Source organism: Ruditapes philippinarum, unplaced genomic scaffold (genome assembly GCF_026571515.1).
Source record: "Ruditapes philippinarum isolate M1 unplaced genomic scaffold, ASM2657151v2 ctg4066_1_1_1_1, whole genome shotgun sequence".
Taxonomy (NCBI): Eukaryota; Metazoa; Mollusca; class Bivalvia; order Venerida; family Veneridae; genus Ruditapes; species Ruditapes philippinarum.
Window position 1 is genome coordinate 1 of NW_026858575.1, and position 16079 is coordinate 16079.

The 16079-nt window shown below is 32.4% G+C and overlaps 2 protein-coding genes across 2 annotated transcripts in view; one reads left to right on the forward strand and one right to left on the reverse strand.

Annotated features, from left to right (window-relative positions):
* The first annotated feature begins 2376 nt into the window (after nucleotides 1-2376).
* LOC132753632 (uncharacterized) overlaps nucleotides 2377-16079 on the forward strand; it is a 32814-nt gene continuing 19111 nt past the window's right edge. The window contains exons 1-3 of the mRNA XM_060744125.1: nucleotides 2377-2511; nucleotides 10300-10401; nucleotides 11367-11393. Of these exons, the coding sequence (XP_060600108.1) occupies nucleotides 10320-10401; nucleotides 11367-11393 (109 nt within the window). The 5' untranslated portion in view covers nucleotides 2377-2511; nucleotides 10300-10319. The remainder of the gene's footprint in view (nucleotides 2512-10299; nucleotides 10402-11366; nucleotides 11394-16079) is intronic.
* On the reverse strand, nucleotides 5612-7003 carry LOC132753635 (tigger transposable element-derived protein 4-like). Its single transcript, XM_060744128.1, has one exon. The coding sequence runs from the start codon at nucleotides 7001-7003 to the stop codon at nucleotides 5612-5614; it is 1392 nt and encodes a 463-aa protein (XP_060600111.1).

Consider the following 16079-nt stretch of genomic DNA (forward strand, 5'->3'; position numbering starts at 1 on the left):
AATAAACAACGGTCTAGGTTTACATTGTACAAGTTGTTTGTGAGCATGCACAATGGAAGTAAGGAAAAAGCTACCAATCTCTTACATAACCAGTAAAGTAAGTTGTGAGCACTGGGAAATGTCGGGCCGAACGTGGTGACATAAAACATAGCAATTGGTCAGGTTATTTCGCTTGATACAAGACTTTGCCATCAAATATCATATAAGAGAATTTCGAAGTAATTGTATTTTATGACGGTGTAACTGACAATGGAAGTAATTCGAATAATGCATACATTTATTATGCCAAGAACATCATTAAAATAAAATATTTTGATAGTTTGTTTTTTTTTCACAGGAGGTCAATTTCAATTATTATGTCCAAAAAATGCAAAATAAACAAGATAATGTATCTTCAACTTCAACGCTTCAACGGGGTTACTCGACAAAATCCACGAGGTAGACATCGACGTCGATGAGGTGAAGGCTGTACATCGGTGTAGAACGGCGTGTTCCGACATAAATTTTTAAAACTATTTTACACAATTGTATCACAACTGTCCCATTGCCACACTACACCATAAAAAGGTCTGGTGACCAACATGTATTTACACTTTACAAGGTGGTGTCCATTTAAACATATGATGGTACGACTGGAACGAGCTGGATGGAAGATTTAAACGCCTCCAGGCTCTCAGTAGTAACACAAGAATCCGGTATAATATTCCAGGTATCAACAGTTCTTGGGAAAAATGAGTGTTGATACACGTTGATTCTAGATTGGATTGGGATGAATTTCATACTGTGATTTCTTCGGGTTGAACGAACGGTGGCAATAGCTAGTGGGGTGGTATAGTACTGGTACGGCTATTAAAAACTACTTTACACATGAGAGTCACATCTGCCCAAACTCTAAGTTGTTGAAGACTGGGCCATTGTAATTTATTTATTAGTTCAGTTACACTAGAAGGATTGTGTGGGTTATACGGTCTATTCAATACCAATCTCGCTGCGTTTCTTTGTATCTGTTATTTCTGTTTAACTTGAGTCTTTTGTAAAGGATTCCATATTGGGGAAGCGTATTCTAGTTTAGGTCTGACCAAACTAATGTAAGCTTTTTCTTTTACTTTGGGAGGACAGTATCTTAAGTTCCTCTTTAGAAAACCAAGTGTACTTGCTGCCTTTTTTGTGATGTTGTTAATATGGTCGTTGAATTTCAAATTATCACTGAATTCAACCCCTAAATATGGATGCCGGTTGACTATTTCCAAGCTTTCGCCTTTCATTTTGTAGTCATATTTCTTTTTATGTGAAGAAGATGAAAATTGCATAATGGCGCATTTTTTAACATTAAATTCCATTTGCCAAATGTCCGACCAATTTTCAAGTTTAATAAGATCTTCCTGGAGAGCTATGTTGTCTCTTTGATTACTTATTGGCCGATATAACACACAATCGTCAGCGAATAAACGTATACCTGATGTAATATTATCTGCGATGTCATTTATGTAGATTACAAAGAGTGTTTGTCCGAGGACTGTTCCTTGCGGTCTACCAGATGTTACTGAGGCTATATCAGATGATGCGTTGTCCACTACTACTTGTTGTGTTCTATTAAAAAGGAATCAATCCAACGCCTAGTATTACCGGAAATACCATAATACTCTAGTTTGTGTGATAAACGTCTATGAGAAACTTTATCAAATGCTTTAGAAAAGTTTAAGATTGCCATAACCATATTTGCTGTTTACATGAGTTGATTTCTGTAATGAAATCATACAATTACTCTACTCTACATCATACTGCTTTAAAATCGTTTTCGATCACTCTAAGCAGGTATACATTGTATACATTTAAGAAACAGCTTTAAGATACAAGGGAATCCGGGAACCAGTCCCTAGCTCTTATTGAATAGACCCCTTGGTTCTTTTACATGCCCAGTGTATAGCACTGATACATGCGAGGATTACCTGGATTTCTTACCAGTACACCTCTAGGTAGGTGGGAAACACTGAAAGTGTCTCTGAAAAATCCCAAGGGTGTAACCCAGGATCGAACCCGGGACCTCAGGAGTGATAGTCAGTGGTTTAACCAACTGAGCTATAACTGAGTTATAATTATAGTTGCTTTAATACCTTAAATCCATGTACTTAAATATGCTTATGCTGCTTTAATTTTGTTAATACATTTACTTCTGTTTGTCGGAAAATAGCTAATGAGCTAGTGTTTTCTGTTTAAATGTATCCGACGTAAAATAATTGTCTTGTATCTTGTATCTCTTGTGATAAAAGCTGATTTCGGCATCATTACTACCCTTTAGGGTGTGTGTGTGTGTGTTAAAAGCAAGCGTGTTTATATTGTTAGAAATACTCCTTCTACATTGTTGGTTCCGCTTTACGCACGCAAAGCAAAACTGTCATAGAAAAAACTTCTTTGGGTTAAATACGGTTCTTTTCGGTAGATTCGAAGGAACGACAACAACAACAACGAGGACAACAACAACAAATCAAAATTAGATTATCTGTGTTTAAAGTAAGTTTCAAATATATACCGGGTATTTTCTACTCATTAATGGCTTATTGAATATGTATTTTTCATCAGGAGAATACTCTTTTCCTTTTTTGTAAATTGCTTTTATTCTCATTATCTCACTAACAAAGTTTGCACTCTTACCCTATGCTACGACCGGATGTAAACAATACGTTCGCACAGGGCATGCGCGGTGGTTAAATCCCACCCATTTTATTCGATTAAATTCTAGAACAACCTCTACTTTCGGTTTCAATTTTGCTGACAAGGAACAGTTTGAGTCAACGTAAGTGTTAATTTTAATTGCAATGTCCAAAACTTTGCACTACACGGCGTAATTTTCATTAACATATCCGGTATTATCACCGTCATGGTAGTTTTTATTCCACTCGGTCAAAATGACGGTACACATTTTCATGTAAAAACAAACAGATTTAAATTCTCAGACAATTTAAATAAGGAATGGACACACGGTAAACTCTGTTGCAACGTAAAGTATATTCATAAATCTGTTTTGAGAAAAATTGGTCTCCGTATTCATTAAATAAATTTCAAAAACGGGAAAAAAAAGCAGTCTTTTACCGATACCCTGCAACAGAACCTTATTATTCTGACGAATTAAATTGACTTTATAACGCTCGTATACAATTATTTATTGATCGATTTTCATTATATTTATTTTGCAATACCTATCATTCAATATGCAATCAAACAAAACAAAGTTTTCATACATTCAAGGAAATTGTAAGTTAGGACGAGCTTTCAAAACGAACAGGTAGCAATTTCCAACACGCTTACCGAAACTCCAACATGGCGGCTCATTTGCATAATTTATTCATAAACGCAGGAGCATAGAACTTTGTTAGTGTATCTGTCACCATTTTACCTTAATTTTAATGTGTTCAGTGAGTCAGTGTCAAATATAGTTTAAAGTATACTGTGACATGACGTGAGTGCTGAAGACAGACCTGTATGGAAAGTCCGACAAGCTCGTATTCATTCATCAAGCATGCCATGTAGTAAATTATTATCGTCTGATCACAGGAACCTGAAATTATATCCAAAACAAAAAAATAACGATTTAAAAAAAATCCCATATATATACTAATATGAAATTAGACAAAGCCTATGAACGGGGAAGTCGGTAAAAAATCCTTTCATTTTTCCGTTTTAAAGGTGTCATTCGGTATTATATGTACCCACTTCCGTTTTCACTCGGAACACTCGACGATTATTATTAATCCAAAAAGTTGAGATTTTTTCCGTAATCGGAATACAACGCCTTTTATCATTGAGTTACATTGTAAATGGCGACGCCTAACTAGAACTGACACTGAAAATTTCATTGATAGGTATAGAATTCTATATATTTTTTTATTTTTTTTAATTTGAATTTTCTTTTAAATATACACGTGTAGTCTATAGCCGGGCAAGCCAAAGACTTCCCCGTATAAAAAAACACAAGGAAGGCAACAACATTTCCCCTCCCACCGCTACATTAACAAGGAATATTTATTTAAAAAAAACGCCTGGGATTTACTTCCGAGCACTTATAATCAAGAAAGCACATTAAAATCTATAAGAAACACTGCTTACTCTTATCAACTATCTAACCTTTACGCCAATTGAATGAATTTATCACTGCTCTTCTCCCATCGTCGGTTCCATTGCCAGTTCTAGCGATAAACTCCGTCATACCGTTATTGACCGGTCTTTGTACTTCCCGAAATTCTATCCAAAACAAAAAAAAGAACGATTTAAATAAAAATCCCATATGTATAATAGTCTTTATAATATGGGATTTTTATTTAAATCTTTCTTTTTTTTTGTTTGTTGTTTATTTTACATTTATTTCATCTTTAAACTAAATAATTTAACTTGTTCCCTATTTACTGAAATTGGCAATGTCTGGAAAAAGGTGACAATACCTGTAATAAAACAAGTGGTCTGAGAAAAATGATTACTTGACAGATCTAGCCCTTTGAAAAAATAGAACGAATTTTAGATCTTGCCACTTACCAAACAAATTTTAACCATACTGTATTAACCCAGCATAATAATATATCATTATGTATGTTACACCTGTCACACAGTCGTGTGTACTCACCATATTTGGCAGTGTTTTATGTAGAAAAATCTACGTCACCTGCTGTATACATGTATAGTGTGTAATCAACAGGTCCTGGAGCCTGGATTTTGTTTTGAAAGTTGGATTAAAGAGAGCACCTGGCAACAGTTAAATAAACCCATTTGGGTGTTTAAAAGGGAATATAGTACGGACAATTTATACAAAGGAGAAAAAAGGAACAAAAACAGTGCATGATTTGTTAAATTGTTTGCAACAAAGATTAAAAAATATGGCTATTAAATTACAATTTAGGAAAAGGTAAAATTTATGAATAATTATCATTCTTATGAAGAAATATGAAGAAAACACAGGTATTTAACTTATTTAAAAGTATCGGAAATAGACCCATTAATTTCCAGCGATTTTCCCGCGAAAATTTTATCAATTAACTTGTTTTTTCAACAAGTTTTAGTGTAACCTCATTTTTTGACAATCATGAATGGCAAAATGATTTAAATTAATTAAAGTCAACAATAAAGTTCTTCTAGTAATATTTTGTGTAAAAATATATGTATACAGTGGTGGCCTATGGTTACGGAGGGTAGTCCATTTTAACATTCAGTGATGTATGTACAGTAAACTCCGCTTATAACGATATTCAGGGGACATACAAAACTATATCCGAATATCGTTACAACCGAATTTCTGTACGGTGTGTAGCTTACTGACGATGCACTGCATCGTTCAACATGTATAAGCAGTAGCATTATATACTAGACATGTGACAATCATGTACTTACGACAAAACTTTATTCTTTTTATGCATATCAATGTTGAATGCATAAAAAATTAGTTGCACATCAAAATAAACACAAAACTGACATAAACCGAAAGTAATATGTACACAGGTACTGGTAACCTTACATTGGCTTAAATTTATACACTGGAAAAAAAAACGTCAAAATTAAATTGCTTTTTTAACTATTTACACTCATGGGTAAATCTTGTTTAAGTTTTGTTCATGTACAAAGACATTCACTGTCGGAAAAAATCAGTTAATTTTGTCTGCTTTTTGGCTTTCCTTATTTCAACTGAAAATTTCTCAAGTTCATGTAAACATCTGAAAACAGAATCACACGAATCAGACTTAGAAAGAACAAAGCGTCTGCAAGTGTCTATAGCATTAAGAAACTCATTCATGGTGGGTGGGGGGTCATCAACAGTCTCAGAGTCACTCTCTTCGTCACTCTGCGACAGGGTTTCAGCGGGTTTCAATTTTTGCTGTACCTCCGCTATTATATTGCTATCGGACTTCTGCTCACCGGAGACAACATTCTCATCGGCATTTATGTAATCATCAAAAGAAATGTTTTTGTCTATGTCACTGAATACTCTAAGGCGATTCCATTTCGATGCCAATTCAGCCAGCGGAATGTCATCGTCCTCGAACTCGTCTGTGTCAGACGAATCGGAAACATGCCCCTGCGGGGTCGCATTAATTTCATGATGTGCTTGATTCATAAATCCAGCCTTTCTAAAACAATTCTGGATACATGTCGGTGTTACATCTTTCCATGCCGCATAAAACCATTGTATGGCTTTTAGAATGTTAATCTGTTTATCGATATGTTTGTCAAGACATGAAATAATATGGTCAAGGACACGTGACCTGTAATGCCTTTTGAATAAAAAGATAATCCCTTGATCACAGGGCTGTAACTTAGATGTAGTGATAGGTGGGAAAAACAACAGTTTTACAGCTTTTAATCCCTCGATTTTCGGATGGGCCGGGCAATTATCAACAAACAATAGAATAGATCTTTTCTCACGTGTCATACGTTTGTCAAGTTTTTTCACCCAACTGATAAATATTTCTGAGTTCATCCAAGCACGATGATTAGCTTCGTAATCTACCGGCAAACTTTTAACATTTTTAAAACATCTAGGATTTTTGAATTTTCTGATTATCAAAAGTTTAAGTTTATCAGAACCGTCCATATTTGCGCCGATAAGCACTGTGATTCTGTCCTTGCTTTGTTTGCCTCCAAAACATTTTGTTCCTTTTACCTCTAGTGTTTTATTTGGGGTCATTTTATAAAAAACGTCAGTTTCATCGATATTGTAGACATTTTTTGGTTCATAGTCCTTGATCAAACTTGGAAGTTTTGACTGCATCCAATTTTCAGTTTGTGAATTATCGACGGAAGCACCTTCACCGGATAATGTTTTGCTGGATATGCCATGACGATTTTTGAATCTTTCAATAAATCCGTTTGTTGCCTGAAAATTTTCCATGCCCAGCTCACATGCCAGAGAATTAGCCTTTCGTGTAAGCATAGGTCCATCAATAGGCACATTTTGGGATCGTACAGTCTTAAACCACTCAAACAGCGCCATTTCAATGTCTCTATTACTGGCATGACGCATTCGTTTACGGGCTGGGCTGAACGACGTAGTCTCGTATGCATTGATGACAGAATCTTTATTTCCAGATTGAACTTAATGTGTTTTGTTTAATTCCAAAATCGTTTGCAATGTCCTGTTTTTTTTACGTTTACCAAGATTAATCTCTTGAATTAATTTATATTTAGTTTCAATATCCAAAATTTTTCTTTTTCGTTTTTCTGACATGTTCACTGTTTTAGCTACATGTACATGTATAACTTATTTACAACGAAAATTGTTATTGAAAGGAAACAATAAAAGGACAAAACCATGCTTTTATTTTTTGAGATGAATTCACCTGTATTGAGAACAAAACGGTAGTTACGTACGCACAGAACATGTTCCGCGTCATTATATTTAATCGAGCAGATATTTATGCATTAAAACAAGCGGACCGAAACTGCTCTTCCACAACAAACTTGTGCAGCAAATTATCGTTTTAAGAGGTAATATATGTGCGTTGGGGTTGAAAATCCACATCGATATATCCGAAATATCGATACATGCGATATCGATATATGCGAGGATGCTTCCGTTAGGTTATAATGGAAGTTGGCAGGGACCAAGACAAACGTATCGATATAACCGATATATCATTACAAGCGATATCGATACAGTTGGAGTTTACTGTATATTATCTTTGAAGCAAGGTTGCAATCTTTTTTTTTTCACTTTTATACTAAAAATTAATCAAATTGTTTTCAAGTTAGATATGTCCACTCATGTAAAAAAAAACCTTCATGAGGGTACCATTTCTGTCTATTTTCACATAACAAAGTTGCAATCGTTTTTTCACTTTTATACAAAAAATAAATCGAATTTTATTCTGGTTTAATATGTCCACTAAATTAAGTCTAAAGACGAAAACTTGATATTTGTAAAAATACCTTCAAGAGGGCATCATTTCCATATACTGTACGTATATATAGGCAGCATTTAGTGGAATGAATACAGCTTCACACAGTGTGTAAGAGATTCATCCGATCGGCAATTATTTTAGCAAATATCTTCAAAAGTGGATCAACTTTTATAAGATTTAATGTTAAATAATTAACAAAAGAACAATTCATTCACATGTTTGACTTGGAAACTGAGAATTTTTATGCCCTTTGCAAATGTAAATGCTTTTACTCTTCTACTTCTCATTTCAAAATTTGTCTGAAAAGTTATTGGAGAAAGATCTTTTTAACAGAATGGGTACATAATGATCTCAAAAAAAAAAAAATCTTCGAAGGTGTAAAAATTTTTTAGGGTCGGGGCCATTTTCATGGGTCGGTCGTACCACTACAAACAAACAATTTTTTATGGATGGCCTTAATGCAAATGTTATCGTGTTCTACTTATTCAATGCATAGATAAAACTGTAACCTTTGAAAATAATATTTATACTCTGAAATTCATGATACTTAGAAGCTTCAGATCCTGTATGTTTTGTGATTGATATTGTTACTGTGTGTATACCACACTTGCAAAAAGTTATAATTGAGCCGTTTCATTACAAAACTAACATAATGGGTTTGCGACCAGCATGGATCCAGACCAGCCTGCACATCCGCGCAGTCTGATCAGGATCCATGCTGTTCGCTATCAGTTTCTTTACTTGTTATAGGGTTTGTAAGGGAACAGCATGGATCCTGATCAGACTGCGCGGATGTTACGGGATCTTTAAGTGATATGAATTATTTGACAGCGATTATATCAATTCAACAAATTTACTCCTTTTGCTGACAATAGGCTGTTATTTTTCTGCCAAATTGTACTAATAGAAATGGATAACTTTTAATGATTTATTTTACTGATATTAAATGTTCTATATTATCTTTAAAGTACATATGTCCATCATTGTAAATGGACAATAAACCTAGGTCAAACCACCATGTTTGTAGATTAGGCTAAGTTAGGTCATATAATTGTTTTTGGGACTAGAGACTTGTCCAGAACAACTGGCCTAGCAAAATAGAGGTGTCCCAAAATTGACCACAAATGTCCCAAGTCTCGGTAAATGTTCAGTATGTTTAGTATGTATTCAAAGAACAACAATAATTAATATTTTTAGATTACATTTTGTATTTCATTTGGTATCATCTTGTTACAACTGAAATAGTTTTAATTGTCCAGCACCCTTCCCAAGTACCTTTAATCACTGTTATAACATTTTACGTTCAAATAAGCCTGTGGATGTTTTGTTTCAGTTTTACTTTATTTCCCCCCCCTCTGAATTTTTATCCTTGAACTTGAAAATTTAACTTACCCTGGTAAATTATTTTTACATGAATCTAATCTCAGATTCCACATTTCTCAATTAGGACATGGGTACCAAGAAATACATTATACATTATTAGTCAATCACCTGGTACGGAAATTATAAATATCATTCAGATCAAAAGTGGTTTTGATTTATTATAACAAAACATTATGAACATTTCTAATGGCTACAGAGCTTTAAACAGATTATATCTGCCTTTTGATTTAAATTTAAAAAATTGGCATCGCGAAAATATGTGAATAATGAAAGTTGGTCTGTTTTCTTCAGAAATATTACTATTTTGAATATGGTATGATTTGATGTGTTAATGATAGATGCTTTTTATATGTTCAAAAAAATTTCGGACATCTTACGTTACATCCCCTAGTGTCTGTCTGTTAGCAATTTGGTTTCTGGAGCATAACTTAAGTTCCATTTGGCCCACAATATTCAAACTTCATAGAATGATTGCTACCTGTGATTAAAGACTTTATAGTCACATTTATTGTTTTTTTATTGGTATATGTAAATACCTATATTAAGATGTTGAAATGTTCAGATCAGGAAATTTTTATTTCAAAACTAAACATCATATTTTTTTATTGTCACTGAACCCTATAATTGGATAGACATACATGTGTATAAGTGACATACCTGAGGGAAAAGGTTCATATTTTATGTCAAGTGGTAAAGGTATTAACAAAAAAGGAAAAAAAAATGTTGGTGTGTTCAACTAAAAAATTGGTATTATGAATATTTAAAAAAAATTTTTAAACTAAAATGATTTGAATAGCAATTAGTTTATATGATTTTTAGATATACAAAATTAGGACCAGGGTATGAATTCAGATATAAATGATAAGGGTGAAAATGATGATGATGATGTAAATAATGGTGGTAATGTAAATGAAAAACAAAATAATAGAAATAAAGGTATGTACAAGACACTGTGAAAAGAAAAATAGAAGAATATACATGTATATATTAAATGACATAAAAGGACTGAAATTGAGAATATTTTTACATTTTTCAGGAGAGTTTAAGAATGCTGTTATGGAAGGGGGTCATCTACCTAGTCAACCAAACCCACAGTTTGGTTATGTGCAAAATTCAGCAGGAGTGCATTATGGTACAGGTATGTGCATGGTTACCATTTAGATTTTTTTTCTTTTCTCATTAAATCTGATCAAATAGACTGCTTTCAGAATTAAATTAGCAAAATTTAAATGACCTTTGGAATATAATTTTCTTTAGGGGGCTGAAAGCGGGGTTGGTGATTTATTTATTTAGATTTAATGGTCAGTTTTTGATGATTATTTTCTTAATGGTCAGTTTTTTTTCATGGTGACATATCAGAAAATGAAATCTTACCTGATGTGTACAGCAATCATCTCATGCATATAAAATCTAAAGATGGGAGAAGATAATTATCGTACAAAGTGAAATATGACACTTTTTGAATGATGATAATAATCTAGATTTTATGTTAATATACATGTATGTGTTAAGATGAGGAGATGTCACTAACAATGTTTTACCATTTGATCACATAATTATTGTTTTACCAGATCTCTATATGCATATACTTATATTCATGTTTGAAGTACAATGATTTTATTTGAATAAGGAAAAGATGGATCACCTTAAACTTTTCTCTCTGTTTTGAAAATAATAATGTATTGTAAAACATATGAAATATATTTTCATTGTCATTTATATATGATACAACAAGATACAAGAGTGTATGGTAAAATATTTCCTTCCTGAAGTATTTCAAAACACATACAAGTTATTTAATTTGGATTTTTTCCCCTCAGTTTGATAAGCTTACTGACATAAATTTATAAACTCAGAAAATGAAGCAAGTTTAATTTTTAAAAGCTTTTAAACTTTTTTAAAAATTAATCTAGGATTTAATGTTACCACAGTATGTATATAGACAAGTAAGAACATTCTATTTATAGTGTTGACACATAAAGACTATTTATAGATTAAGTGACATGTTGGGTTTTCCACTAGGAAATTTTAAATAAATGCAGTCAATTTTTATTGAATTACTCTAATTATGATGTTCTGATTTTCCCCCCTAAATGTTGGCAGCTAATATGCGGTGGAGAAAGTATTTTGGTTTGTATTTTGGGCACAATTTGTAGAGGAGATCATTTGTATGCACTTATAGATATTTGATATGCAGCTATCAATGTTTTGCACTAAGAATCAAAGTTGCAACTGTTTGATCATATTTCTCATTTAATCCTCGACTTTTAAAAAAATTGAAATAGCAATAATTATTGTACTCACCTAAATGGATTGTAGTAAGACTTAGGTTAGGTTCTGGCAAGCAACTTGGAATCTTCAAAACTACTGAAGGGAATGGGTTGAAACTTTAACACTTATTTGAGAGCATTAAATGCAGCTTATCAACAAGAGCACAAGAAAATTGGCAAAATACCCAGAATGATTGATTCCTTCAATGCACATAAATAATATTTTATACAGGAGGGGAAAGGATTTGATATCTCTTTCTCTAGAGATTCACCAGGACCTGTTCTGTTTGCATATTTCCTTATTCACCAGTCAAATGTTACCCAGTTTTCCAATCTACAGGGAAGGGAACAGTGGTTGAAATTATAGTCAAGTTTTTAAGTATAGGTTAAAGTTTAATAGTATGTATTTACAAAAATAAATTGGTCAGGTGTGGCGCAGCTGCGTTACCAATTTATTTTTGTAAATACAATTACTAATAAATTTTAACCGGCTTAGTGTTTTAAATTATTTTTGTAACACTCTTTACTTGTCTTTGCCCTCTTTCATCACGCCTCAGTGTCTTTAATGCTGGGTCAAATTCATTGAGGGATAAATCTTTGGCAAAAAGATTTATCAATCATAAATAACATGGCAATTAGAGGATTAGAAAAGTTTCAAATGACTGAATGTTCCCTCAAGCTGGGAGGACCTTTACCTGGGATATAAAAGTCAATGTCTCAGCTATTCCCACTTGGTGAGGGGGTAGGTTATAATTTACATTTGATTAGGGATCAGGAAGATACATGTTTAAATCTCAATTCACCTAGCATATCATACGGAAAAATATTAATAGTCTTAGCAAATTCTGTAATCTTTATTTTGTGTCAGATTCTCAGCAGTACTACTGCTTATACATAAAATAACGTAATATCTTAACTCATCAATGGTAAGTTGAATGTACAACCCCAACAGTTGACAAAGTGCAAAATATTGATGGGTGCAGTATATTTTGTGTAGAACTAATATTTGTACTTGTTTCTGTAGATTTTTGACATATATATGATAATATAATTATATTAAAAAGATGTGTTTAATTCCTGAAAAATTATTACAGATCTGTAAAATTAATAACCTCAGTATTTCAAGGAAAAATAGAAGCCCTGGTTTTCTATTTACACATGCCCAATTACTTCAGTACATGCAGTAATTGGTAGCTAACATTTTATAAATCATCTTTCTGAGATATCATACATTTATGTGTATACCTCAAATTGCTATAAATTTCATTCTTTATTGTTTGGCAATATTGACCTGTGACTGATTTATTTTCATTAGTTTCTGTAATTTGTTACGATTTATTTTATGCACCAGGCTGTAATGATAGTTTAGTTCTTGATACTGTAATCATACTGTAATCAATAATTACAATCTGACGGCCTGAAGCTGTAAGTATGACAGAACTGTAATGGTGCAGTAATTTTATGCATTAAGGCATATTAAAATAACTTCCATCATTATTTGAACTTACTGGCTTCTGTTTGAAACTGCAAATCACTGGGTCTATTAGGCAATGGTATCAATTTTGAGTGCATTGTTGTAGAATAATATATGACGTCACATAACATGTAATTTAGCATCTGTTTTTTATGCTGTGCATATATTGTATAATATTGCCCTATCTGTTTGGTAGGGGAATTATAAGTGTGAACCGTGTTATAATGATAATTTTAAGTTATACATTTACCATTTTGCCTACATGAAAATTCGAATATTTTATTTTTGAAATCAGATAATTAACGCACAAATTAGGTCATTGACTATTCAAATTTCTCAGGTCAGTATTGCTAAACAACAAAAGTTTTATATTGTGGGTATTCTTTTACAGTTTCCAAAACTGTACTTAGCTAGACAGCTTAATTGTATTCATTTTTAGCACGACTGTGTAAAAAAAAAAAAGAAGAGCTATTGCTACAGTCATGTTTTTCATGTTACTGTTAATGTAGCCGATGCCAATGCCATTGTCGTCCAAAAATGTAATGTTAGTCATAGTTGTTTTTTTTATTTCTCAATAGATTTCCTTCATACTTGGACCCAACAACCCTTTGGACAGGACTTTTAAGATGACCAGACTAAACTATGACCCTCACAAGTAAATGACTTTGACCTTCATGTTCAAATGGATTGTCTTCATAACAGCCATAAGGACATTGTCCTGAAGAAAATCAAAATCAGTTTGACCTTGACTTATAAATGACCTTTAGTTTGAAAGTCAATTTATTGTTATTTCACAGCTTTTGCTATATCACAGGCTATAACTTGGTAAGTATTTGACTTTATATTTGGGCACAACAATCCTCAGACAAGACATTAAAGAAACTTTAATTGAACTTGACCATTATCAAATTGACCTTAACTGTAAAGGTAAAATTTGTAAATTTTCTTCATTTGGCCATAATTAACTAAGTTATTTATGGATTTTATTCAAACCTAGACAAAAGAACACTCATAACAAACTTATATTTTAAGTAATTCAGATACAACATTGACCTTTAAATGACCTTGACCAAGGTGAAATTATTAGATTGTTAAATTTTTAATTTATTCTGTATTTTTCTTTATTAATTAATGTCTATTTTACCAATTTATATATTTCCCCTTCAGGCCTTTCCATTCCTTGAACATTTAGACTTTGTGCTTGTTTATGTTTGGCATTATGTCTTAAATGGTTCCTCTGAACATTTGGTTATTATTTTTCAATTCATGCATGTTTTGTAGAATTTATCTGTTCTTTTTCCATTGTATATGATATCTGCACAACAGTTTGAGAATTTATACCTTTTCTCCTTTTTGATTTGATTGTCTAATCCCCTTTGATATTTAATATTTGTGGTATTAAGCTTGTCGCAAGCTTACAACAAGCAAACATTTTGGTTTCAAATTGGGATATTTATAGCAGATCACTTAATATACAACTGAGAATTATGTTGTATTCTGTTATGCACCCGTTGGTCCATCCTTTTGTCTTATTGCAAAATCATGTCCATTCTGTATATTTTGAACTGATAGATTAGGAAATTAAAACTGATTGGCAGGAATGTTAACCATAATATGACTGTGTAGGTTTTGGCTTCCTTGGGTGAAGGTCACTCTTTGTCATTATGTATACATTTCAATATTGTGTGTCTGCTCTACAAGATCAATTTTTGTCAATCAGTTTAGATGATTTAAAGTACCTATACTTTTTCTATGAAAAATGTTGTCATTTTGTTATATGTATTTATAATATGTCTGAAACATTTCTGATTTTGTAGCATCCATAGAATGTATATTTTGTATTATAAATTTGTATGTGTATAAGGTGGCCTTATAACTTAATAAAGTTTGTATAGACAATTTTTGGTATAAAAACCAGTTACAGCTTTATATGTTTTTGAATTGATGGAAGCAAATTGAAATTATTCAGCAGAAATTTTAATAATAGTGAGACTTTGTACAGAATGCATGTTTAAGCATCCTTAGGTCAAGGTCAGGGTCATATTGGGCCATTCAAAATCCTAATATGGGCTGTAATATTTTTTAACAAAGGGAGATTATACTCGGTCAGGACTACAAGCTTATTCTGTTAAATTGAAATTTTCAAACCTTCAGTCACAAATGCAGTGGTTCGAAGGGGCTCAGAACTGAGGTTTTTGACATGATGGGACTGTAAATTCTTTTTTAAGACTTGTCTACCATTTGATGCGGGTCTGTATCCATAACTTGTTCGAAATTTTTTAGAACATTCTACCAGATATATCAATTTTATTTTGGCAAAATGACCCAAAAACAAAAAACATTGCAAATCTTTTCACTCAAATGCATAAATCCTTAACCTGTCTAATTCTAATTATCAGATTAGTGGATTACAATAAGAATTTCACCACAACATTTTTGTTAACAAAGGAACAGATGTCAATGTTTCTGGTTTAATCTATTGTTATTCAAATAAAATGTCAGAGTAGGGATCTATTATTCGGCTAAGAATTGCACAAACTATCAATTTCAAATTTAATTTCCATTTTAACTGTTTCACTTAATCTATGTGAAAATTAAATTATTTTTTACTGGCTTTTTGACATCATTTGGGCTCTACAGAGATAAAGTATTTTTTCCTACATTTGTTTTTATATTTATATCAATAATTTTGATTTTCACTTGTGCTGGTTCTATTAGTTTACATAGACTTATATTACATCACTTTGTGGTCATCATTCTCTACAAAAGTTCTATATATCAATTTGCACCTTTGGGAAAAAATAGTCTTGATATTTCTCTTAGTTTACATTGGCTTATAATATAAACAAGTATCGTAGTAAAAAAAAAACCTCTTATCATATAGATATTTTGTTTGTATGCAGCCTTGCCTTATGGTCCTCTGCAAAAGTTCAGACAATATTGACCATGAGGTAAAAAAAGGCCCAGCATAAAAGGGACATTTAGTTTATATGACTTATATAAAACAATCTTCTTGATGAAAACTACTATGCCCAAAGCTTGGATATTTGGCATGTAGCATTGCCTTGTAGG

Excerpts from the sequence above, each read along its gene's own strand:
- LOC132753635 (XM_060744128.1), bottom strand. The coding sequence starts at position 7,003 with ATGCGTCATGCCAGTAATAGAGACATTGAAATGGCGCTGTTTGAGTGG.